At 55.7% G+C, this 20,744-nt stretch overlaps 1 protein-coding gene across 1 annotated transcript in view; it reads left to right on the plus strand.

The window, feature by feature from the left end:
- Positions 1–18,143, plus strand: part of LOC140492469 (polyamine-transporting ATPase 13A3-like) — a 45,671-nt gene extending 27,528 nt beyond the window's left edge. The window contains exons 12-20 of the mRNA XM_072591358.1: positions 3,436–3,624; positions 5,773–5,834; positions 6,855–7,011; positions 8,042–8,152; positions 11,126–11,288; positions 12,478–12,598; positions 14,699–14,823; positions 17,780–17,943; positions 18,051–18,143. Coding sequence (XP_072447459.1) covers positions 3,436–3,624; positions 5,773–5,834; positions 6,855–7,011; positions 8,042–8,152; positions 11,126–11,288; positions 12,478–12,598; positions 14,699–14,823; positions 17,780–17,943; positions 18,051–18,143 — 1,185 coding nt within the window. The remainder of the gene's footprint in view (positions 1–3,435; positions 3,625–5,772; positions 5,835–6,854; positions 7,012–8,041; positions 8,153–11,125; positions 11,289–12,477; positions 12,599–14,698; positions 14,824–17,779; positions 17,944–18,050) is intronic.
- The last annotated feature ends 2,601 nt before the right edge of the window (positions 18,144–20,744 follow it).

A 20,744-nucleotide genomic window follows, 5' to 3' on the forward strand; every position in this document is an offset into this window, starting at 1 on the left:
TCTACAAACTTACTAACTGTACCTCTTATGCTCACATCCAAATCATTTATGTAAATGACAAAAAGTAGAGGGCCCAGCACCGATCCTTGTGGCACTCCACTGGTCACAGGCCTCCAGTCTGAAAAACAACCCTCCACCACCACCCTCTGTCTTCTACCTTTGAGCCAGTTCTATATCCAAATGGCTAGTTCTCCCTGTATTCCATGAGATCTAACCTTGCTAATCAGTCTTCCATGGGGAACCTTGTCGAATGCCTTACTGAAGTCCATATAGATCACATCTACTGCTCTGTCCTCATTAATCCTCTTTGTTACTTCTTCAAAAAACTCAATCAAGTTTGTGAGACATGATTTCCCACACACAAAGCCATGTTGACTGTCCCTCATCAGTCCTTGCCTTTCCAAATACATGTACATCCTGTCCCTCAGGATTCCCTCCAACAACTTGCCCACCACCGAGGTCAGGCTCACCGGTCTATAGTTCCCTGGCTTGTCTTTACCGCCCTTCTTAAACAGTGGCACCATGTTGGCCAACCTCCAGTCTTCCAGCACCTCACCTGTGACTATCGATGATACAAATATCTCAGCAAGAGGCCCAGCAATCACTTCTCTAGCTTCCCACAGAGTTCTAGGGTACACCTGATCAGGACCTGGGGGTTTATCCACTTTTATGTGTTTCAAGACATCCAGCACTTCCTCCTCTGTAATATGGACATTTTTCAAGATGTCACCATCTATTTCCCTACATTCTATATCCTCCATATCCTTTTCCACAGTAAATACTGATGCAAAATATTCATTTAGTATCTCCCCGATCTCCTGCGGCTCCACACAAAGGCCGCCTTGCTGATCTTTGAGGGGCCCTATTCTCTCCCTAGTTACCCTTTTGTCCTTAATGTATTTGTAAAAACCCTTTGGATTCTCCTTAATTCTATTTGTCAAAGCTATCTCATGTCCCCTTTTTTGCCCTCCTGATTTCCCTCTTAAGTATACTCCTACTTTCTTTATACTCTTCTAAGGATTCACTCGATCTATCCTGTCTATACCTGACATATGCTTCCTTCTTTTTCTTAACCAAACCCTCAATTTCTTTAGTCAGACAGCATTCCCTTTACCTCCCAGCCTTGAGTGGGTATATCCACAGAAACCTGTGTCTCAGGACCTTAAAGTGGCTAAGAAGGCAGGTTGGATATGTTGGCTGACCCCAGAAGACTATTCTGGAGCTGTGTAAAATAGCAGCTGGTCTCCAGGCCATCTCAGCAGGAGTTCCTCAGGGTAGTGTCCTCAGGCCAACCCTCTCCAGCTGCTTCATCAATCACAATGACCTTCCCTCTATCAGAAACTCTGAACTGGGGATGTTCACTGATGACTGCACAACGTTCAGCACCATTCACAATTCCTCAGACACCGAAGCAGCCCATGTTCAAATGCAGCAAGAGCTGGATAGTATCCAGCCTTGGGCTGAAAAGTGGTGAGTAACATTCACATCACACAAATGCCAGGTTATGAACATCATCAACAAGAGACAATCTAACCACTGCTTCTTACCATCACAGTATCCCCTACTATCAACATCCTGGGGATTACCATTGACCAGAAACTGAACTGGACCCTCCACATAAACACAGTGACTGCAAGAGCAGGTCAGAGGCTGGGACTCCTGGGGTCAGTAACTCCCCTCCTGACTCCCCCCCCAAAGCCTGTCCCACCATCTACAAGGTACACATCAGGAGGGTGAGGGAATACTCCCCACTTGCCCCTGGATGGGGGCAGCTCCAACAACACTCAAGAAGCTCGACACCATCCAGGGACAAAGCAGCCCCCGCTTGATTGGCCCCACACCCACAAACACCCCCTCCCTCCCTTACCCACCGACACTCAGTAACAGCAGTGTGTACCATCTACAAGATGCACTGCAGAAACTCACCAAAGATCCTCAGGCAGCACCTTCCAAACCCACGGCCACTTCCATCCAGAAGGACAAGGGGAAGCAGGTACATGGGAACCCCACCCCCTGCAAGTTCCCCTCTGAGCCCCTCACCATCCTGACTTGGGAATATATCACCGTTCCCTCAGTGGGGCTGGGTCAGAATCCTTGGATTCCCTCCCTCAGGGACATTGTGGGTCTACCCTCCAGCACATGGACTGCAGTGGGTCAAGAAGGCAGTTCACCCCCACCTTCTCAAGGGGGGCAACTAGGGACAGGGTAATAAATGCTGGTCTTTCCAGTGATGCCCAGGTCCTACAAGTGCATTTAAAAAAAGACGAGTTGTAACCGTGGGTCCGAGATTTAAAGTAGGAGGTGACCGGCTGTGAGGAAGAGGTGGGGAAATGTTGCAGGACTCTCTGCCTGAAAGAGTGCTTACGTCAGAAACTCTCAGAGCTGAGACACTCCCTTACATTGCCGTAGCCTCCAGGTGGTGTGGCCAGGAGTAGGAAGCTGGGATAACTCTGGTCACCACAGGTACTGTGGGCTGAAGGGCCTGTGACTGTGCTGTGTGCCTCTCAGGCGTACACACACACGATGGGCAGAATGACTTCCCATGCAGTAAACGATGGAGGAGGAAGGTTTGATCATTGAAAGACATTCAGGGAGTGGGTGGGAAAATGCACCTCTAATTGGACTGAGCGGTGGAATAGTATCGAGGGGCAGAATGGCCTGCTCATGCTGTCCCAGTTCAGTTCCAAAAGGTAGACCTGCCCCTTTACACAATCGGTGTCATGGCTGTTATCAGGACCACAGCAGCTGTGCTGTGTTGCTCTCTCCCCCCACCCTCTCTCTACCTACCCACCCTTCCCCTCCACATCCCCACCTCTCTCCCTCACCACCTCTCTCCCCCTCCCTACCTCTCTCCTTCCCACTTTCCCCCTCTCCCTCCCCACCTCTCTCCCTCCCTCCCCACCTCTCTCCTGCTCCCCACCTCTCTCCCTCTCCGTCTTCCTCCCACTCCCCATCTCTCCCGCCCACCCCCTCCCTCACCCTCCCCCTCCCCACCTCTCCCCCCCACCCTCTTTCTCTCTCTCCCTCCCCACCTCTCTCCCTCCCCTTCCCACTCCTCATCTCTACCCCCCACCGTCTCCCTCCCCCCCTCTCTCTCCCCCACCCTCTCCCCCTCCCCACCTCCCTCCCCTTCTCTCTCCCACACCTCCTTCCATCCCCCACCCTCTCTCCCCCTCTCTATCACCCTCACTCTCCCCCCTCGGTCCCCCGTCTCTCTCTCTCCACCCCCCCCCCCCTCCCCCTCCCTCTCTCATCCCCTCTCTCACCCTCCCCCTCTCCCCATCTCTTCCTCTTTCCCCCTCCCTCCCCTCTCCCCTTCCCTCTCCCTCCCCCTCCTATTCCCCATCTCTCCCCCTCCCCCCTCCCCCTCTCCCCTGTCCCTCTCTGGACCCCTGCCTGTCTCAGTTTGTGGTGTGGTGTTGTTGTTGGTGACAGGAGCCCATCGCTGAGATCCTGCTGAAGGCCTTCGATGTGATTACCATCGTGGTTCCACCGGCATTGCCAGCTGCCGTGACGGTGGGGGTGGTGTACGCCCAGAGACGGCTGAAGAGGCGTGGCATCTACTGCATCAGCCCGCACCGGATCAACCTGTGTGGGCAACTTGACCTGGTCTGCTTCGACAAGGTGGGTATGGGGGGGCCGGACAACAAGAGGGTTTCCGTCTGACCAGGCCGAGAGCCAGCCTGCCCACAGGGACCACTCCCTGCGGCACTGACCTCCCCATCCCCCTACACCCCACTCTCTCAGCATTGACTCTCCAACAGTGAGGCACTCCCTCAGCACTGACCTTCTGTCAGTGCCTGTTCCCTGAACACTGACCCTCTGACAGTGCCTGCTCCCTCAGTACTGACCCTCTGACAGTGCCCCTTCCCTCAGTACTGACCCTCTGATAGTGCCCACTCCCTCAGCACTGACCCTCTGACAGTGCCCCCTCCCTCAGCACTGACCTTCTGACAGTGCCTGTTCCCTCAACACTGACCCTCTGACAGTGCCTGCTCCCTCAGTACTGACCCTCTGACAGTGCCCCCTCCCTCAGTACTGACCCTTTGACAGTGCCCCCTCCCTCCGTACTGACCCTCTGATAGTGCCCACTCCCTCAGCACTGACCCTCTGACAGTGCCCACTCCCTCAGCACTGACCCTCTGACAGTGCCCGCTCCCTCAACACTGACCCTCTGACAGTGCCTGCTCCCTCAACACTGACCCTCTGACAGTGCCCCCTCCCTCAGTACTGACCCTCTGATAGTGCCCCCTCCCTCAGTACTGACCCTCTGACAGTGCCCACTCCCTCAGCACTGACCCTCTGACAGTGCCCACTCCCTCAACACTGACCCTCTGACAGTGCCTGCTCCCTCAACACTGACCCTCTGACAGTGCCCCCTCCCTCAGTACTGACCCTCTGATAGTGCCCACTCCCTCAACACTGACCCTCTGACAGTGCGGCACCCCCTCAGAACTGACCCTCCAACAGTGTGGCACTCCCTCTGCACTGACCCACCGAAAGTGCCCGCTCCCTTATTGCAGACCCTCTGACAGTGCCTGCTCCCTCAACACTGACCCTCTGACAGTGCCCCTCCCTCAGTACTGACCCTCTGACGGTGCCTGCTCCCTCAACACTGACCCTCTGACAGTGCCTGCTCCCTCAACACTGACCCTCTGACAGTGCCTGCTCCCTCAGTGCTGCGGGTTGATTGTAGATTCTGTGATTACACCTTGGAAGTGGAGGCCTGAACCTCTGCCGTTCTGCCTCAGGAGTGGGTGAGTGTGCTGAAAGATACATTTCAGGTGTCTCACCCTGGGGTTCCACTTGAGCGTGAGGGGGTGAACCTTCATGACCTCACAGTGTAATGCATACAGTCCCCCCTGTGAACATCTCTGTCTGTCTGAACCTCAACCCAGTATTAACACATCAGTCCAGTGCCCCCCCCCACCGGCATTCTCAGCATCGCTCCCCCCTCTCTACTCCCGCCATATCTCTGCCCCCAACGGCATTCTTAAACAAGGAATCAAGTGGGCTAAAAGGGGTCATGAGAAGCTTTGGTGAGCAGAATTAGGGAGAAAGCCAAGGCCTTTTATTCTTCGATAAGAAGCAAGAGGGTAATTAGAGCAAAGGTCGGTCCACGAAAGGATAGGGAAGGAAGGTTGTGTGTCGAACCTGAGAAAGTGGGTGAGATTGTCAATGATTACTTTGTATCAGTGTTCACTGAGGAATGGGACATGATGAATGCTGAGATTAGAGATTGAAGTTTGTTTACTCTGGATCGCATTGACATAAGGAGGGAAAATGTATTGGGTAGGATGGAGGTTATTAAGGTGGACAAATCCCCAGAGCCAGATGGCATCTATCCCAGGTTGCTGAGGGAGGCGAGAGAGGGAAAAGCTGGGGCCCTGACAGACATCTTTGTGGCATCCTTAAACACAGGTGAGATGCCGGAGGACTGGAGGGTTGCTCATGTTGTCCCCCTGTACTAGAAGGGTCATAGGGATGTTTCGGGTAACTACAGACCAGTGAGCCTGACGTCAGTGATGGGAAAGTTGCTGGAGAGGGTACTGAGGGATGGGAAAGAATGAGCTGATCAGTGACAGGCTAATGGGTGTGTTTGAGTCAATTCCCTGGTTGGTTTGGGTCGGCCGTTGAGGTGCCTGTTGGTGGTGCCCGCTCATGGGGAAGGTTGTGCTGTCAGTTGGACTGAGCGTTCACTGACGGTGGGCCGGCTTGGTTTATCGTCCCAACGGCCTTCTGAACCATTCCTCTGTTTTTGTTCTTTTGAAGACTGGCACCTTGACGGAAAATGGAATGGATTTGTTTGGCGTGGTTCGTGCCAAAAATAAAAAGTGAGTACGCCGTCAGAGAGTTACTGGAGCAAAGGATGAAAACAGCAGCCGCTGCACATGGATTGCTGCTTTCCGAAAGGTGGCCGTCTCCCATCCAGGGATGGAGAGATTCCGGAGCTGGGAGAATACTGTCCAGCCTATCCAGTCACTTAGCAGCTTGGGCCTAGAAGAGACGAAGGGCATCAGTGACTAACGATTTATCCACTGAGGGGAGTTTTGGGGTCTCTGGATGGGCCAACATTTCTGACACATCTCTCAGTGCCCTGTGGAAGGCAGTGGGAGGCTGTCCGAAACTACGACAGTCCTCAGCAGACTGGTCACATACAGACAGGGCCTGTTGGGGGGACCAGTCCCATACAGACAGGACCCACAGGATGGACCGGTCCATACAGACAGGGCCCGTGGGGGAACCAGTCCCATATAGACAGGGGCCTGCGGGATGTCCTGGTCCCATAGAGACAGAACCCATGGGGGAGGACCAGTTCCATACAGACAGGACCCACGGTGGGGTGGGGGGGGGGGAGCCGGTCCCATACAGTCAGGGCACGCAGGGGGGACCGGTCCCATAGAGAGACAGGGCCCGCGGGGGCGACCGGTCCAATATAGACATGGCCCGCGGGGGGGACCGGTCCCATACAGACAAGGCCCACAGGATGGACCAGTCCCATAAAGACAGGGTCTGCGGGATGGGCCGGTCCCATAAAGACAGGGCCCGTGGGATGGACCAGTCCCATATAGACAGGGCCCGCGGGGAGGACCGGTCCCATAAAGCCAGGGCTTGCAAGGGGAACCAGTCACATACAGACATGGCCCGCGGGATGGACCAGTCCCATATAGACAGGGCCCGCGGGGAGGACCGGTCCCATACAGAGAGGGCCCGCGGGGGGATCCGGTCCCATACAGACAGGGCCTGCAGGGGGGACCTCTCCCATACAGACAGGGCCCGCGGGGGGACCAGTCCTATATAAACAGTGAAGTGACTGTGTGTGTCTCTCTCTCTCTCTCTCTCTGGATTTCCAGCTTCATCTACAGTAATGATGACCTGAAGATGCAAGTGTTTAATGAGGACGAAGTTCTGGCTGCCATGGCAACCTGTCACTCCCTGACCCTGGCCTCCTCAGAGACCACACTCCAGGGTGACCCACTGGATCTGACCATCTTCCGTGCCACCAACTGGGTACGTGATCCCTGTCTGGGCCCTGTGCTCCATTTCTCCCCTCCATCATGTCCCTCCACTGAGCGAAGGGGGAGGGGAAATGTAGGGAGAGACTCTGAGGGAAGTTGACAAAGACGGGTAGGGTGGTGGGATGAGGGAGATGAAGGAGGGGTTTCCGAGAGAGGGTAAATGGTAGGACTTGGGGTTTCCCTCAGCACTGACCCTCCAACACTGCGGCGCTCCCTCAGCACTGACCCTCCGACAGTGCGGCGCTCCCTCAGCACTGACCCTCCGACACTGTGGTGCTCCCTCAGCACTGACCCTCCGACAGTAAAGCGCTCCCTCAGCGCTGACCCTCTGACAGTGCGGCACTCCCTCAGCACTGACCCTCCGACAGTGCAGCACTCCCTCAGTACTGACCCTCTGACAGTGCCCACTCCCTCAGCACTGACCCTCCAACAGTGCAGCGCTCCCTTGGTACAGACCATCCAATAGGTTAAGGGTTAGGTTTTATGTTTTGATGTTACAATAGGGTTTATGCTTGCAGTTTAGATTAGACCAGATTCCCTACAGTGTGGAAACAGGCCCTTCAACCCAACAAGTCCACACCAACCCTCCAAAGAGTTACTCATCCAGACCCATTTCCCTCTGACTAATGCACCTAACACTTCGGGCAATTTAGCACAGGCAATTCACCTGACCGGCACATCTTTGGAATGTGGGAGGAAACCGGATCACCAGGAGGAAACCCACACAGACAGTTGCCCGAGGCTGGAATTGAACCTGGGTCCCTGGCGCTGTGAGGCAGCAGTGCTAACCACTGAGCCACCGTGCTGCCCCGGTTCGCGATTGGGATTTAGAGCTGAGGGTTTCTCATGAGCGTCTCACTGCCCAGTGACCACTCCCTGGATCTGGTTCCTGAACAGTCTCTGCCCACACAGACCAAGTGGGACCTAGCCAAGTCTGAGCTTGACCTGGGAAAGGTGAGAGTGCAGAGGCCACAGCCCTGACCCCTGACCCTTGGGTGCTGACCTGCTGTGGCTCCCTGCAGGTTCTGGAGGAGATGGTTTCCCAGGCCAGGAGACTGAAACGCACCAATCCGCTGATTATCGTGAAACCAACGGAAACCACCAACTCCAACAGCCAAGTGACCAATGGCCTGGTGAGTGGAACGCATTCTCCATGTAAACAGCGCCTGCTTAATGATGGTTCTGTACATGTCCCAATGTCCACACCGTTCTGTACACGTCCCACTGTCCACACCGTTCTGTACACGTCCCAATGTCCACACCGTTCTGTACACGTCCCACTGTCCACACCGTTCTGTACACGTCCCAATGTCCACACCGTTCTGTACACGTCCCAATGTCCACACCGTTAAGTACACGTCCCACTGTCCACACCGTTCTGTACATGCCCCAATGTCCACACCGTTAAGTACATGTCCCACTGTCCACACCGTTCAGTACATGCCCCAATGTCCATACCGTTAAGTACATGTCCCACTGTCCACACCGTTCTGTACACGCCCCAATGTCCACACCGTTCAGTACATGTCCCACTGTCCACACCGTTCTGTACATGTCCCACTGTCCACACCGTTAAGTACATGTCCCACTGTCCACACCGTTCAGTACATGCCCCAATGTCCACACCGTTCAGTACATGCCCCACTGTCTACACCGTTGTGTACACGTCCCACTGTCCACACCGTTCAGTACATGCCTCAATGTCCACACCGTTCTGTACACGTCCCACTGTCCACACAGTTCTGTACATGTCCCACTGTCCACACCGTTCAGTACACGCCCCACTGTCCACACCGTTCAGTACATGTCCCACTGTCCACACCGTTCTGTACATGTCTCACTGTCCACACTGTTAAGTACATGCCTCAATGTCCACACCGTTCTGTACACGTCCCAATGTCCACACCGTTCAGTACATGCCTCAATGCCCACACCGTTAAGTACATGTCCCACTGTCCACACCGTTCAGTACATGCCCCAATGTCCACACCGTTAAGTACATGTCCCACTGTCCACACCGTTCATGACATGCCCCAATGTCCACACCGTTCTGTACATGTCCCAATGTCCACACCGTTAAGTACATGTCCCACTGTCCACACCGTTCTGTACACGCCCCACTGTCCACACCGTTCAGTACATGTCCCACTGTCCACACCGTTCAGTACATGTCCCACTGTCCACACCATTCAGTACATGTCCCACTGTCCACACCGTTCAGTACATGCCCCAATGTCCACACCGTTCAGTACATGCCCCACTGTCTACACCGTTCTGTACACGTCCCACTGTCCACACCGTTCAGTACATGCCTCAATGTCCACACCGTTCTGTACACGTCCCACTGTCCACACAGTTCTGTACATGTCCCACTGTCCACACCGTTCAGTACACGCCCCACTGTCCACACCGTTCAGTACACGCCCCACTGTCCACACCGTTCTGTACATGTCTCACTGTCCACACTGTTAAGTACATGCCTCAATGTCCACACCGTTCTGTACACGTCCCAATGTCCACACCGTTCAGTACATGCCTCAATGTCCACACCGTTAAGTACATGTCCCACTGTCCACACCGTTCAGTACAAGCCCCAATGTCCACACCGTTAAGTACATGTCCCACTGTCCACACCGTTCAGTACATGCCCCAATGTCCACACCGTTCTGTACATGTCCCAATGTCCACACCGTTAAGTACATGTCCCACTGTCCACACCGTTCTGTACACGCCCCACTGTCCACACCGTTAAGTACATGTCCCACTGTCCACACCGTTCAGTACATGCCCCAATGTCCACACCGTTCTGTACATGTCCCACTGTCCACACCGTTCTGTACATGCCCCAATGTCCATACCGTTCAGTACATGCCCCACTGTCCACACCGTTCTGTACACGTCCCACTGTCCACACCGTTCTGTACATGTCCCACTGTCCACACCGTTCTGTACACGCCCCAATGTCCACACCGTCCAGTACATGCCCCAATGTCCACACCGTTCTGTACATGTCCCAATGTCCATACCGTTAAGTACATGTCCCACTGTCCACACCGTTCTGTACACGTCCCACTGTCCACACCGTCCAGTACATGCCCCAATGTCCACACCGTTCAGTACATGTCCCACTGTCCACACCGTCCAGTACATGCCCCAATGTCCACACCGTTCTGTACATGTCCCAATGTCCATACCGTTAAGTACATGTCCCACTGTCCACACCGTTCTGTACACGCCCCAATGTCCACACCGTTCAGTACATGTCCCACTGTCCACACCGTTAAGTACATGTCCCATTGTCCACACCGTTCTGTACACGCCCCAATGTCCACACCGTTCAGTACATGCCTCAATGTCCACACCGTTCTGTACACGTCCCACTGTCCACACAGTTCTGTACATGTCCCACTGTCCACACCGTTCAGTACACGCCCCACTGTCCACACCGTTCAGTACATGTCCCACTGTCCACACCGTTCTGTACATGTCCCACTGTCCATACCGTTAAGTACATGCCCCAATGTCCACACCGTTCTGTACACGTCCCACTGTCCACACCGTTCTGTACATGCCCCAATGTCCACACTGTTCTGTACATGCTCCAATGTCCATGTGCTGGCAACTGCCAACAGATGAGCTTTCTGTCAGAGGATACTGTCCCCCTTTTCCAATGTAGTGTGTTAAATTTACTTTCCTTTTGTTGAGAAATATGGCTCACCTTTGTGTTAGATCTTTGGGTGATTTTTCAGCAAGCATGAGTATTATTTTCTTCTGGTCTGCCCCAACCCCACTATTCCCATCGGCCCCAGTATTTGTATTCAGTGATTTTCTCTAGAGCAAGTTTTCACTGGAACCCACCTACAGCTTTTTCGGAGAACTACCCGTACCTCTGTCCCTCTTTCCCCCTCTGTCCCCCTCTCCCTCTCTCTGTCTCTCTCTCTGTCCCTCTATCTCCCAATCTCCCTCTCTCTGTCTCTCTCTGCCCCTCTATCTCCCCCTCTCCCTCCCTCTCTTTATCTCTCTCTCTCTCTCTCCATGTTTTTCTCTCCCTCCCTCCCTCTCCCAGTGAGGAAAAATGCTTCCTTTTCTCTCTCTCTCTATCCCAGGTTTGCCGATTCCGATCGGGAATTGGGATCCTCCGACAGTTTCCTTTCTCCTCGGCCCTGCAGCGGATGACGGTGATTGCAAAGAATTTGGATGAGCAGAGTTTGGTGGCATATTGCAAAGGCGCCCCTGAGACCATCATCAAACTGTGCACCACTGAGTCAGGTAGGGAGATGCCAAAGGGAGTTCCACTCTGGCACAGAGACAGGAGCTCGTGCTCCAGCCAGGCCACGCACCGCGTTCCATGCTCCACGCCTGGTCACACCCGCGCCCTGTGCCCCACGCTAGGTCACACCCGCGCTCTGTGCCCCATGCCTGGTCACACCCGCGCCCTGTGCCCCACGCCTGGTCACACCCGTGCTCTCTGCCCCACGCCCGGTCACACCCGCGCCCTGTGCCCCACACCCAGTCATGCACCACGCCCTGTGCCACGTACCCAGGCACACACCTATTCTCTGTCTTACTCTCTCTAACCCCTCCCTCACTTTCTCCCCCCAACTCTCTCCCACCTCCCCATTTTCTCCAAAACCATTCTCACTCTCTCCCCCACCCTCATTCTCTACCCCCATCCCCACCCTTGGCTTACTGATGGGGAGGTTACTCTCCTGCTGGGATACTGGGGGGGGGGGGTGTTATTCTCCTGCTGGGATACTGACAGGGAGGTTATTCTCCTGCTGGGATACTGACAGGGAGCTTCCCTCCTGCTGGGATACTAACTGGGAGGTTACTCTCCTGCTGGGATACTGACAGGGAGGTTATTCTCCTGCTGGGATACTGACAGGGAGCTTCCCTCCTGCTGGGATACTAACTGGGAGGTTACTCTCCTGCTGGGATACTGACAGGGAGGTTACTCTCTTGCTGGGATACTGACAGGGAGGTTATTCCCCTGCTGGGATACTGACCAGGAGGTTATTCTCCTGCTGGGATATTGACAGGGAGGTTTCTCTCCAGCTGGGATATTGACAGGGAGGTTACTCACCTGCTGGGATACTGACAGGGAGGTTATTGTCCTGCTGGGATACTGACAGGGAGCTTACCTCCTGCTGGGATACTAACCGGGAGGTTACTCTCCTGCTGGGTTACTGACCGCGAGGTTACACTCCTGCTGGGATACTGAGGGTGAGGTTACTCTCCTGCTGGGATACTGACAGGGAGGTTATTCTCCTGCTGGGATACTGACAGGGTGCTGCCTTCCTGCTGGGATACTGACAGGGAGGTTCCTCTCCTCTGGGATACTGACAGGGAGCTGCCTTCCTGCTGGGATACTGACAGGGAGGTTACTCTCCTGCTGGGATACTGACCGGGAGGTTCCTTTCCTGCTGGGATACTGACTGGGAGCTGCTGTCGTTGCCAGTACCTGATGATTTTCTGGAGGTGATGGAGAGTTTCACGTTGTGTGGTTACCGTGTCATCGGTCTCGCCTTCCGGGAATTCAAGGGCACACTGAGGGAATCCGACATCCGGAAGGTGAACAGGTCAGTGCTGCTGGGGCACAGGGGGCGGGGGGAGGGGGGGGGGGGTAAATGTATGTGTGTGTGTTTGTGTTTGTATGTTTGTGTGTCTGTGTCTGTGTTTATTTGTGTGTGTGGGTGTGTGTCGGTGTGTTTGTGTGTGTGTTTGTATGTGTGTGTTAGTGTGTGAGTGTGTGTGTCAGTGTCTGTGTGTGCATGCGTGCGTGTGTCTGTGTGTGTGTTTGCGTGCCCATGTGTGAGTGTGTGTGTGTCTGTGTGTAAGTGTGTGTGTGTTTGTGTCTGTGTGTGTGTGTGTGTGTGTAAGTGTGTGTGTGTGTGTTTGTGTATGTGTGTCTGTGTGTGTATGTGTGTGTGTAAGTGTGTGAGTGTGTGTGTGTATGTGTGTCTGTGTGTCTGTGTGTGTGTGTGTGTAAGTGTGTGTGTGTATGTGTGTGTAAGTGTGTGTGTGTGTGTGTGTGTGTGTGTATGTGTATGTGTGTGTGTAAGTGTGTGTGTCTGTGTGTGTGTGTGTGTTTGTGTATGTGTGTCTGTGTGTATGTGTCTGTGTCTGTGTGTGTGTGTGTGTAAGTGTGTGTGTGTGTGTTTGTGTATGTGTGTCTGTAAGTGTGTGTGTGTGTGTTTGTGTATGTGTGTCTGTGTGTATGTGTGTGTGTAAGTGTGTGCGTGTGAGAGAGAGATTCAGATGGTTCTGTGAGTGAGCCAGATTCTGACAGATGTATCTGTGGGGTTAGGGTTGGGGTGATGGGGATGAGAGGTGAAGGTATTGTTGGGAGGGGGGGGGGGGTGAGAGGTGATGGTATTGTTGGGAGGGGGGGGGGTGAGAGGTGACGGTATTGTTGGGAGGGGGGGGTGAGAGGTGATGGTATTGTTGGGGGGCCGGGGGGGGTGAGAGGTGATGGTATTGTTGGGAGGGGTGGGGGGGTGAGAGGTGATGGTATTGTTGGGAGGGGAGGGGGGGTGAGAGGTGATGGTATTGTTGGGAGGGGAGGGGGGGGTGAGAGGTGATGGTATTGTTGGGAGGGGGGGGTGAGAGGTGATGGTATTGTCGGGAGGGGGGGTGAGAGGTGAAGGTATTGTTGGGAGGGGTGGGGGGGTGAGAGGTGATGGTATTGTTGGGAGGGGGGGTGAGAGGTGATGGTATTGTCGGGAGGGGGGGTGAGAGGTGAAGGTATTGTTGGAAGGGGGGGCTGAGAGGTGATGGTATTGTTGGGGGGGGGTGAGAGGTGATGGTATTGTTGGGGGGGGTGGGGGGGGGGGTGAGAGGTGATGGTATTGTTGGGAGGGGCCGGGGGGGTGAGAGGTGATGGTATTGTTGGGAGGGGTGGGGGGGGTGAGAGGTGATGGTATTGTTGGGGGGGGGGGCGGGGGGGGTGAGAGGTGATGGTATTGTTGGGGGGCGGGGGGGGGGGTGAGAGGTGATGGTATTGTTGGGAGGGGGGGGTGAGAGGTGATGGTATTGTTGGAAGGGGGGGCTGAGAGGTGATGGTATTGTTGGGGGGGGGTGAGAGGTGATGGTATTGTTGGGGGGGGTGGGGGGGGGGTGAGAGGTGATGGTATTGTTGGGAGGGGCCGGGGGGGTGAGAGGTGATGGTATTGTTGGGAGGGGTGGGGGGGGTGAGAGGTGATGGTATTGTTGGGGGGGGGGGCGGGGGGGGGTGAGAGGTGATGGTATTGTTGGGGGGCGGGGGGGGTGAGAGGTGAAGGTATTGTTGGGGGGGGGGGTGAGAGGTGATGGTATTGCCTGGTGGGGGTTTGCTGCTGGGAGGGTGTTTGTGCTGGATTGGGGTAAGGGGTCAATGACAGTCTGTACCCCACAACGTACACACGAACAATCTGTCACCCAGGGTGGGGGCTGATCACTGAGCACTGAGGTCAGAAGAGGTGTCTTCATCAGAGATCCAGTGGAGTTTGGAATTCTTCAGCCCAGGCTGGGATCGCACTGTGCCGTGGTCTCTCAGGGAATCGAGGGAGGGGGAGGGGAGCTGAAGGACAGGTCCAGTGGGTTGAATGGTCTGTACCCGTTGCTGTGTCCCTGTAGCAGTGGAGGGAGGAGGGTAACTCCTAGCAGGAGGTGAAATTCCCGGGATGTGCTCCATATTGTAGGGAGTTTGTGGAACAGAACATGACATTCACGGGCCTGGTCATCCTGGAGAACAAGCTGAAGAAATCCACTTCCTCGGTGTTCCGGGAACTGCTAAAGGCGGATATCCGCATTGTGATGATCACAGGTAACTGAACGGAGAGTGGGATCAGGGGGAACGGGGTACGGCATGGAGAGAGGGATCAGGGGGAATGGGGGAATGACACGGAGAGTGGGATCAGGGGGAATGGGGGGAATGACACGGAGAGTGGGATCAGGGGGAATGGGGGGAACGGCACGGAGAGTGGGATCAGGGGGGAACGGGGGAATGACACGGAGAGTGGGATCAGGGGGGAAACGGGGGAATGACACGGAGAGTGGGATCAGGGGCAATGGGGGGAACGGCACGGAGAGTGGGATCAGGGGGAACGGGGGAACGACACGGAGAGTGGGATCAGGGGGAACGGGGGGAACGGCACGGAGAGTGGGATCAGGGGGGAACGGGGGAATGACACGGAGAGTGGGATCAAGGGGAATGGGGGGAACGGCACAGAGAGTGGGTTCAGGGGGAACGACACGGAGAGTGGGATCAGGGGGGAACGGGGGGAACGGCACAGAGAGTGGGTTCAGGGGGAACGACACGGAGAGTGGGATCAGGGGGGAACGGGGGGAACGGCACAGAGAGTGGGTTCAGGGGGAACGATACGGAGAGTGGGATCAGGGGGAACGACATGGAGAGTGGGATCAGGGGGAACGACACGGAGAGTGGGATCAGGGGGGAACGGGGGAATGACACGGAGAGTGGGATCGGGGGAATGGGGGGGAACGGCACAGAGAGTGGGATCAGGGGGGAACGGGGGAATGACACGGAGAGTGGGATCAAGGGGAATGGGGGGAACGGCACAGAGAGTGGGATCAGGGGGAACGACACGGAGAGTGGGATCAGGGGGGAACGGGGGAACGATACGGAGAGTGGGATCAGGGGAACGGGGAGAACAGCACGGAGAGTGGGATCAGGGGGAATGGGGGAACGACACGGAGACTGGGATCTGGGGGGAATGGCACAGAGAGTGGGATCAGGGGGGAATGGGGGGAACGGCACGGAGAGTGGGATCGGGGGAACGACACGGAGAGTGGGATCAGGGGGAACGACACGGAGAGTGGGATCAGGGGAACGGGGGAAATGGCACAGAGAGTGGGATCAGGGGGGATCGGGGGGAACGGCACGGAGACTGGGATCAGGTAGAACGGGGGAAACGGCATGGAGAGTGGGATCGGGGGAACGGGGGGAACGGCACGGAGACTGGGATCGGGGGAACAGGGGGAACGGCACGGAGAGAGGGATCGGGGGAACGGGAGGAACAGCACAGAGGGTGGGATCGGGGGGAACGGGGGAACGACACAGAGAGTGGGATCAGGGGGGAAGGCACGGAGAGTGGGATCAGGGGAACGGGGGGAGCGGCATGGAGAGTGGGATCAGTGGGAACGACACGGAGAGTGGGATCAGGGGGAACGCAGGGAGAGTGGGATCGGGGGAACGCAGGGAGAGTGGGATCGGAGGGAACAGGGGAACGACACAGAGAGTGGGATCGGGGAGAACGGGGGAACGACACAGAGAGTGGGATCGGGGGAAAGGGGGGAACGACAGGGAGAGAGGGATCAGGGGGAACGCAGGGAAAGTGGGATCAGGGGGGAAAGGGGGGGAACGACAGGGAGAGAGGGATCGGGGGAACGGCACGGAGAGTGGGATCAGTGGGAATGGGGGAATGACACGGAGAGTGGGACCAGGGGACAGTCCCCTCACCGTCACTCTCCGTCTGTGTGACAGGGGACAGTCCCCTCGCCGTCACTCTCCGTCTGTGTGACAGGGGACAGTCCCCTCGCCGTCACTCTCCGTCTGTGTGACAGGGGACAGTCCCCTCGCCGTCACTCTCCGTCTGTGTGACAGGGGACAGTCCCCTCGCCGTCACTCTCCGTCTGTCTGACAGGTGACAGACCCTCACCGTCACTCTCCGTCTGTCTGACAGGGGACAGTCCCCTCACCGTCACTCTCCGTCTGTCTGACAGGTGACAGACCCTCACCGTCACTCTCCGTCTGTCTGACAGGGGACAGTCCCCTCACCGTCACTCTCCGGCTGTCTGACAGGTGACAGTCCCCTCACCGTCACTCTCCCTCTGTGTGACAGGTGACAGTCCCCTCACCGTGACTCTCCGTCAGTCTGACAGGTGACATTCCCCTCACCGTCACTCTCCCTCTGTCTGACAGGTGACAGTCCCCTCACGGTCACTGTCCGTCTGTGTGACAGGGGACAGTCCCCTCGCCGTCACTCTCCGTCTATGTGACAGGTGACAGTCCCCTCGCCGTCACTCTCCGTCTGTCTGACAGGGGACAGTCCCCTCGCCGTCACTCTCCGTCTGTCTGACAGGGGACAGTCCCCTCACCGTCACTCTCCGTCTGTCTGACAGGGGACAGTCCCCTCGCCGTCACTCTCCGTCTGTGTGACAGGTGACAGTCCCCTCACCTCACTCTCCCTCTGTCTGACAGGTGACAGTCCCCTCACCGTCACTCTCCGTCTGTCTGACAGGGGACAGTCCCCTCACCGTCACTCTCCGTCTGTCTGACAGGGGACAGTCCCCTCACCGTCACTCTCCGTCTGTCTGACAGGGGACAGTCCCCTCACCGTCACTCTCCGTCTGTCTGACAGGTGACAGTCCCCTCGCCGTCACTCTCCGTCTGTGTGACAGGTGACAGTCCCCTCACCTCACTCTCCCTCTGTCTGACAGATGACAGTCCCCTCACCATCACTCTCCGTCTGTCTGACAGGTGACAGTCCCCTCACCGTCACTCTCCGTCTGTCTGACAGGTGACAGTCCCCTCACCGTCACTCTCCGTCTGTCTGACAGGGGACAGTCCCCTCACTGTCACTCTCCCTCTGTCTGACAGGGGACAGTCCCCTCACCGTCACTCTCTGTCTGTATGACAGGTGACAGTCCCCTCACCGTCACTCTCTGTCTGTCTGACAGGGGATCGTCCCCTCACTGTCACTCTCCGTCTGTCTGACAGGTGACAGTCCCCTCACCGTCACTCTCCCTCTGTCTGACAGGTGACAGTACCCTGACAGCTATCCATGTAGCTAAGGAGTCTGGGATGATCGGAGTGAGTGAGAGGGTGATCCGAGTTAAAGCCAAGTTGCCTACTGCCAGCTCCAAAGCCACCATCACCTGGAGGAATGTGAAGAAGACGTGTGGGGGCACCCAATCTCCACAGGTTGAGTTGGAATGTTTTGTAATTGTGTCTCTCTCTCTCTCTCAATTCATCAGATTATAGACCATCCCTTCGTGTGCTATTCAACTGTTGACACTTTACTCACACAGTCTGACACTCTCGATCACCTGCAGAGAGCTATTATTCAGTCCATCAACATTCCTCTCACACCATTTGTAAAGTCCTTTGAGATTCTTAAATAAGTGGAGTAATCTTGCAGTGATCCCTCTGTATATTCTGTCATTTTATAAACCTCTAATAGGTCACCCCTCAGCCTCCGATGCTCCAGGGAAAACAGCCCCAGCCGAGACTCAGACGCAGGCATGGGTGGATGGGTTAGTAAGTTTGCAGATGACATTAAAGTCGGTGGAGTGGTGGACAGTGTGGAAGAATGTTACTGGTTGCAGGGGGACTTGGATAAACTGATGGTCACTCACTGATGGTCACACACTGATGGTCACTCACTGATGGTCACTCACTGATGGTCCCGCACTGATGGTCCCGCACTGATGGTCACTCACTGATGGTCACACACTGATGGTCACACATTGATGGTCACACATTGATGGTCCCGCACTGATGGTCACACACTGATGGTCACACACTGATGGTCACACACTGATGGTCCCGCACTGATGGTCACAGACTGATGGTCACAGACTGATGGTCACAGACTGATGGTCCCACACTGATGGTCACACACTGATGGTCACAGACTGATGGTCACAGACTGATGGTCACGCACTGATGGTCACGCACTGATGGTCACGCACTGATGGTCTCACACTGATGGTCACAGACTGATGGTCACAAACTGATAGTCCCGCACTGATGGTCACACACTGATGGTCCCGCACTGATGGTCACACACTGATGGTCACGCACCGATGGTCCCGCACCGATGGTCCCACACCGATGGTCACGCACTGATGGTCACAGACTGATGGTCACAGACTGATGGTCACAGACTGATGGTCCCACACTGATGGTCACACACTGATGGTCACAGACTGATGGTCACAGACTGATGGTCACGCACTGATGGTCACGCACTGATGGTCACGCACTGATGGTCTCACACTGATGGTCACAGACTGATGGTCACAAACTGATAGTCCCGCACTGATGGTCACACACTGATGGTCCCGCACTGATGGTCACACACTGATGGTCACGCACCGATGGTCCCGCACCGATGGTCCCACACCGATGGTCACGCACTGATGGTCCCGCACTGATGGTCACACACTGATGGTCCCGCACTGATGGTCACAGACTGATGGTCACAGACTGATGGTCACACACTGATGGTCCCGCACTGATGGTCCCGCACTGATGGTCCCGCACTGATGGTCACACAATGATGGTCCCGCACTGATGGTCACACACTGATGGTCACTCACTGATGGTCCCGCACTGATGGTCACACACTGATGGTCCCACACTGATGGTCACAGACTGATGGTCACGCGCTGATGGTCCCGCGCTGATGGTCACAGACTGATGGTCACAGACTGATGGTCACAGACTGATGGTCCCGCACTGATGGTCCCGCACTGATGGTCACAGACTGATGGTCCCACACTGATGGTCACACACTGATGGTCACACACTGATGGTCCCACACTGATGGTCACAGACTGATGGTCCCGCACTGATGGTCACAGACTGATGGTCACAGACTGATGGTCACAGACTGATGGTCCCACACTGATGGTCACACACTGATGGTCCCACACTGATGGTCCCGCACTGATGGTCCCGCACTGATGGTCACAGACTGATGGTCCCGCACTGATGGTCCCGCACTGATGGTCCCGCACTGATTGTCACAGACTGATGGTCACTCACTGATGGTCACTCACTGATGGTCACTCACTGATGGTCACACACTGATGGTCACACACTGATGGTCACAGACTGATGGTCACAGACTGATGGTCCCGCACTCATGGTCCCGCACTGATGGTCACACACTGATGGTCACACACTGATGGTCCCACACTGATGGTCCCGCATGGATGGTCACACACTGATGGTCACACACTGATGGTCCCACACTGATGGTCACAGACTGATGGTCACACACTGATGGTCACAGACTGATGGTCACAGACTGATGGTCCCGCACTGATGGTCCCGCACTGATGGTCCCGCACTGATGGTCACACACTGATGGTCACACACTGATGGTCACACACTGATGGTCCCGCACGGCTGGTCCCGCACGGATGGTCACACACTGATGGTCACACACTGATGGTCACACACTGATGGTCACACACTGATGGTCACAGACTGATGGTCCCGCACTGATGGTCCTGCACTGATGGTCCCGCACGGATGGTCACACACTGATGGTCACACACTGATGGTCCCACACTGATGGTCACACACTGATGGTCACAGACTGATGGTCACAGACTGATGGTCACAGACTGATGGTCACGCGCTGATGGTCCCGCGCTGATGGTCACAGACTGATGGTCACACACTGATGGTCACACACTGATGGTCACACACTGATGGTCCCGCACTGATGGTCCCGCACTGATTGTCACAGACTGATGGTCACTCACTGATGGTCACGCACTGATGGTCACACACTGATGGTCACACACTGATGGTCACTCACTGATGGTCACAGACTGATGGTCACAGACTGATGGTCCCGCACTGATGGTCCCGCACTGATGGTCACACACTGATGGTCACACACTGATGGTCACACACTGATGGTCCCGCATGGATGGTCACACACTGATGGTCACACACTGATGGTCCCACACTGATGGTCACAGACT

The sequence above is a fragment of the Chiloscyllium punctatum genome, chromosome 21 (genome assembly GCF_047496795.1).
Source record: "Chiloscyllium punctatum isolate Juve2018m chromosome 21, sChiPun1.3, whole genome shotgun sequence".
Classification (NCBI taxonomy): Eukaryota; Metazoa; Chordata; class Chondrichthyes; order Orectolobiformes; family Hemiscylliidae; genus Chiloscyllium; species Chiloscyllium punctatum.